The 6000-nt window shown below is 42.0% G+C and overlaps 1 protein-coding gene across 1 annotated transcript in view; it reads left to right on the top strand.

Annotated features, from left to right (window-relative positions):
- The first annotated feature begins 861 nt into the window (after positions 1-861).
- The window catches only part of LRBA (LPS-responsive vesicle trafficking, beach and anchor containing), a 431397-nt gene continuing 426258 nt past the window's right edge, over positions 862-6000 (top strand). Inside the window, exon 1 of the mRNA XM_010576372.1 lies at positions 862-1112. Within this exon, the coding sequence (XP_010574674.1) occupies positions 897-1112 (216 nt within the window). The 5' untranslated portion in view covers positions 862-896. The remainder of the gene's footprint in view (positions 1113-6000) is intronic.

The raw sequence follows: 6000 nt of genomic DNA, 5'->3' as shown, positions 1-6000 counted from the left end.
GCGCAGGCGCACGGCTCCTCGGCCGGCAGCGCTCCGGGGGCTCAGCGCTGTCATGGCGGCAGAGAACGGCAGCGTCGGCAGGAAGAGATGGGGCTAATCGAAACCGCGGCGTGAAGCGGCGACGGCTGAAACTTCAGGCGCTTTTCGGAGAGAGGGGCGGCTGGCGCTGCGCAGCCCGCCCTCCGCAGCCGGCGAGCGGGGCAGAGCGGCCGCCTCCCGGCCCCGGAGCCGGGCGTCAGGGCAGCCCGCGCCCCCTCCGCGGCGGCGCCGGGCAGCGAGCGGTGAGTGAGAACTTGCTTGGCGGCGGGTCGCTGCACCTGTCGGTGCCGGAACCCGGGGCGGCGGCGGTACGAGGGCAGGAGCCGGAGACGCGGCAGACGAGGAGCCGGGCGGGAAGGAGGAGCGTATTCCCTTTAATTAAAATTAAAAAAAAAAATTAAACCCCTCACGACCGTGTTCGGAGCGCGGCGGGTCTGCGGGGGAGCGAGGACTTCCGCGGGGGGAGAGGCGGGATCGCTCCCGCGGCGGCCGTTGCCGCCTCCCCGGCGCGGGGCAGGGGGCCGCTGGCCGGAGGTGGGACCCTCGGGCTTGTGGGGAGCGCCTGACCCTCCGCCGGCTGACAAATGCCTCGGGTTGTCCTTCAGGCTGTAAATACCTGCCTTAGGGCAGAAAGCTGCTGCCAGACGCCTCCTGCTGAGGACAGAGCTGGGACTCCGAGGGCGCGTCCTGCCTGCCTGCCTGCCTCCCCCGCCGGACGCGGCTTTCCTCAGGAGCCGGAGGTGAAGGGGAGGAGTGGGCCGCTGGTTTTACCTTCCCGGGAGCCCAAGTCGCTCCTTCTTCCCGGAGCGGCCAGCGCGCCGCTGGCGTTTCGAGTCGTAACCTGAAGTGAACTAGCCATGGCGAGTGAAGAGAAGCAAGTTGTTCAGCCAACAGGTGATGATGGAGGAGGAGTGGGAAAAGAAGGAAATGCTGCCGAAGGGGGAAGTGTGCTGCAGCCTTTGAATCCAGGAGTCCCCATCCGAGGCATCAAGATGAAATTTGCTGTGCTGACAGGACTGGTGGAAGTTGGTGAAGTGTCCAACGGAGACATAGTTGAAACTGTGTTTAATCTGGTAAGTTGATTACCTTCTTGGGCACGAGAGAAAAGAACAGTATATGTGTGCAGAAGAATCCCGTGCTTTTCTGATGTTATTTTTTTGTCAGTGTTTTTTTACATGTTTACACTTTCACCCTACTAGGTTTCAGGTAGGTTCTTTTTACTTATGAATCACAAAAGCTGAAAATAAAGCATAGTAGCCTCTATATACGCATTTAAACTCAAACAACTCTAAACAGCATCCTCCTTAGTTTGCCTCAGAGAAATTGTTGCTTTATTTGGAACTGAGAAGTGTATTGTTATGTTTAAACATTCAACAGGTGTACTTAACAAGAAAGTTAAATGTTGATTTAGTAACTGAAACTGTCATCAAAACACAGACGTTGTTGTTTTAAGCCAAAACAACTTTTCCCATGAAGATGTTTTATGTCCCTTTTTGCTTCCTGTTTACTTTGGAAGTAGGCAGAACTTTCATGTTCTGTTTACAGGGAGCGAGGGTGTCAGGCAGCAGTTCATTCAAGTGCTTTACTTCGCTTATTGGGAAGAGTAGAACACGGTTTCAATGTCCTTTTTTTATTAATGAATTAGGTAGTCAGTTGCTATTTTTTGAATACAGTATGGATGTATTTAGTACTTTGTAACAGATCTCACTAAAAATTGAGGATACAACTTTTCCTGTTGAAGCTGCAAACGTAATATATACTGTTGAACTTGGGCCATGTTTAAAACAATCAGGCTGGTTGTTAATGTTTGCTTGTTGAAGGAGACCAAACATTAGCGGAAAAACTGTTTTTAAGTTTACAAAATACTCTGCTATTATCAGAGGTCTCGAAACATTGCTAAAAATACTACTTGTTTCTCCTGCTTCCTTTCAGTGAGCACCTTTGACTTTAAAACGGCGTGGTTTCTGACAAACCAGGAAGTGAGAGCATGTAATAGTATAAAGCTCGGTAACAAGGAAAGTTGACAGAAAAGACATACTGGTTTTTAAATGCTGTTTGCATTTCAGTTATTTTGTTAGTAGCATTCTTTGCTACATGCAGGTTTTAACGGTTGCTAAATATTTGTGTGCTGTGTCTGTTTAATGTTTTTTGATGTTATCTTCTTGGGTTATGATAAATGTTTATTTTTTGAATATTTTCATATTAACAGAATGTAATGCTCTAAATTGTTTGGACGAAAGTCTCAATACAGAGGAATTGCAATACTGGCAAAACGAAGTGCAGATCAGAGGTTTCATGGATGCTTCAAGTATGAGAAAGTGATTTAAGGTACTTGGAGTCCACTTGACAATTGTCCTTGACAAAACCCAGGGCTCAGATATATGGACGTGAGGTTCAAAAGGAAATTCTGGTAGATAGTTTACGATTTGGGACACTTGTGTGAGGGGAAATTGTTCATGAGTGTGTTAAATTTTACTTTGCTTCTAGCATCGTTTTTTGAGTGGTGTATGGGAGATGTACTTTATGGCAGCATTTGAAAGAGGTTCAGCAGAATAATTAAAAATGTAAAAGCTCCTTGATCCTGGGATTCCTTTTCTGCTCCATTTTGGACAAGAAAGTAACAAAAAATTTAGCTTGGTTCAGAGAATCCTTTATTTTAGATTTAAGAGGTCTGGAGAATTCGACCTGTGGACTGCATTCTCCTGGATGTTCATTTCCCAAATAGAAGTAGAGGAAAGTTTCTGGCCCTGGAAACTTTTGAAACTCTGTTTTCACTTTTTCTGCAAGTGAAACGGTATCCCTGACCTCTCTGAGAAGATTCCCCAACTGTTCCATCACATGCCTACAATGGGGGAGGCTAAAGTTCATGCTCGTGCACCATGTTATTTTATCAGAGCAGAAATAGTCAGTTGATAGCTATCATGAAACAACCAATAGTTTGGTAGATTATGTGAGAACAAAATCCAAATTTTTGGGCAATATTAAAAAAAAAAAAAAAGAGGTACCTTGGTTCCTCTAGTCCTGGAAAACGTATCAACTACTAGTGACTAATTTAGAAAGAGAAGATGTCTCGATGTTGTGTGGTTTTATTAAAACTGGAATGCTTAAAAAAATCAAACCAGCCAACAAACTTATAGTTTTTGTTACAGAAAGCATCTGTTTTCTGGATTTTTTTTTTTGTAAAAACTGTTAAGCTGACTTTTTAGTATACCTTTCTGGGATATGAGGTCTCCCTACAAAGCAATACTCATCCATCTGTCTTTGAGTTCTGCCTCCGTTCAGTCGTTAGCTGTGACCTCTTCGTTTTGTCAGTTAATACCTCTGAAATCACACTGATCAGAATTTAAGACGTGAAGTATTGGTTAGCAATGGTGTACTTACTTTTCTGTGTGCGTATGCAGAAAAGATTTAACTTTTTTATGAAAAAGTAATTCTTAGCTATGGCTTTTCTGGTAGTTTGTTTCCCAATAGCTTTTGGAGTGAGTTTACTCGTGTGTGCAGGTTCAGTTGGGGGTATGAGAATCGTGCTGTGATCTGTTGTTAGTAATGGGGTTAAGCCCAACGTATCCCCTCCCATTGGGTTTCATTTAGTTTGGTGACTCATAACTGCGCTACTTCAGTGGTGTTAGCAGAAATCAGCTGGCTCGCTTCTTGTACTTTGAAAGGAGGAGGCGTACGGTATTTGGGGGATTTTTTGATCACTAAAGTGAGACATCTTTAGACCAGAGTGGAAGGAGGACTGGGCAAATCTGTGTTGAAAGGTGTTTTTACATTCTTACTCTTCATAGCATTACCATCCTCAAACATGACGAGTTTATTTTTTAAAAAGGGAGATTAACTGACCTAATTCTTATTTCTTGAGCAAACATGTTGCTCTTTGTGCTCTTCAAGCTTGCGGTAGCATATGGAGGTTATGGTGAATTTCTTTGTGATGGAGAGTCAAGAGAAGCCCAAAGTGCTGTCTTGATGTTCCTCATCTTTCAGGATTTAAGAGATGGTGATGCTTTATATGTGAAAGACTCAGAAGGTTAAAAATCTGGAGGGCACAGTAATAGACCTGCTGCTTATTAAATAAATTTAAGCTTCTGTAGTACTGATTACTTGAGCAAACAACTTGTTCAGTCCAGCAGTGTTGGATCTTGGAGCTGACAACTACCTATAACATTTTCTCTGTCCAGCAGTATAACAGAGTGCTTAGTGTGTTCATGCATCAAAAACCTAGTAGTCTCATTTTATTGTCTTCGGAAATTCTACTCTTAAAAATACTCAAATTGATCTGCTTTGTTTTGGTCAGTATTCTCTGAGAACCTAGTTTTCCAGCCCATGTTGTATATGGCTTTGTGTGTTTCAGCACTTCTTAAAATTGAGAAGGAAAATACTGACTTTAAAGAAGTTTATTAGTCTGTGAAAACCTTTGAAAGCACATGCTTGTTCACGTATTAATCTGTTCTGTTACTTTTCTGACAGACAGTAAGCTAAACTATGGGTATAAATTGCTCATGCATTGTGATTTATATTTTTAATTGACTTTGGGCAGCAATAACTCTTTGAATTTCCTTTGTATACAAATCAGGTGAATTCCTGTTCATTACCTCATATCTGCTCCCCCCGCCTTAGTTTATTAAAATAAAAAACCTCCTGGTAGGAGAAAATGATAGAATGGAAAAATAAATTATTTACAGTGGGATATGTTACTAACTTAAAATAGCTATGTGTTTTTCATAGTAAAACAGAAAGACAAGTTGACCTTCTCCTAATGAAGAAACTTTCAGATAGAGTAGTAGAAATAATTCAGCAATTGGCAAAACTTAAAAACATATGTATATATGAAATTAGTTACCGTACTGGGCTACTAGTGTCAAGGAAGATTTTTAGGATCTGAAGTTTTCAGGTGTTGAGAACGAATTCGGTTCTGAAGGCTACACAACCTGCATTGGAAATATAGGAGGTCCTGCAAAGTCTTTTCTAGATTAAAATTCTCAGTGGAGCTTCTGGTCTACTCCATTCTAAATGGGCTTGTCTTGTATCATATGTCAATGTCGTCTTGTTTCCAAGTTATTGCAAGTTTCTTGTTTATATATAAAACATAGGTCACTAGATATCCTTGTCTTTCCATAGGTAAAGGGCTCTCACAAATGTTTTTTTTCATAATGAATGCTGTATGTGCAGGGGTTAACTATGCTGCATTATTAGGCTTGCAGTGGGAAATGGGTATTTGGCAAAATTCTGCTATACTTCAAGCAGATGACTGTGCAACTATTGTCTTTCTCTGTGGTGTTGGTATAATTCAGTTTGGGGACTTCATGCCAGAATTTATTCAGGTCTCAAGTCGACTAGTGTATAGAGGCAACAGATATTCTAGACTTTCTGCTCTTCTCTAAAGAAATGCCGTGCCTTGCTTTAGGCTGATTTTGTTTTAAAAAGCTTTAGCACTTCTAATTGTTCTATTGACTATAATAATAGATTCAGTTATTTGTTTTGTTTCCTTTTTTTTTCCCTCCTCAGTCTGTGTTGCAAAGACTTTTAATGTTCTGTCTGTCTCTCTGGTGAGGAGAATGTGCTGTTGCTTCTGATTCTGTTCATGGATTATAAGGTCCTCACCAAGAGTCCTCTAGCGACAAAGTGCAAATGAGAAAGAAGCTTTTATCACCTTGGAGGAAACATAACAGGATCTGAGGAGCAAGGACTAAAATTACTTTAGAAACTTTGTTTGTCACCTCTCTCATTTCTGCCAGACTTTATTAAAACCACAAACAAAATTCAACATAATTTATTAAAATTCTTACTGTTTACTTTCCTTGTTTCTGCTTTTTGAAGTAACTTTCTTCCCCAACCCTATTTGGCTTGTTTGATTGAACAAATCTGAGACAAATGTCAGGACTGCCACTTGTTTGCCTAACTTTCTTCCCCAACCCTACTTGGCTTGTTTTATAGAACGAATCTGAAATAAATGTCAGGACT

Source organism: Haliaeetus leucocephalus, unplaced genomic scaffold (assembly GCF_000737465.1).
Source record: "Haliaeetus leucocephalus isolate CR32 unplaced genomic scaffold, Haliaeetus_leucocephalus-4.0 Scaffold21, whole genome shotgun sequence".
Taxonomy (NCBI): domain Eukaryota; kingdom Metazoa; phylum Chordata; class Aves; order Accipitriformes; family Accipitridae; genus Haliaeetus; species Haliaeetus leucocephalus.
The sequence above is the reverse complement of the archived record's forward strand: the minus strand, read 5'-3'. Positions and strand labels throughout refer to the sequence as shown.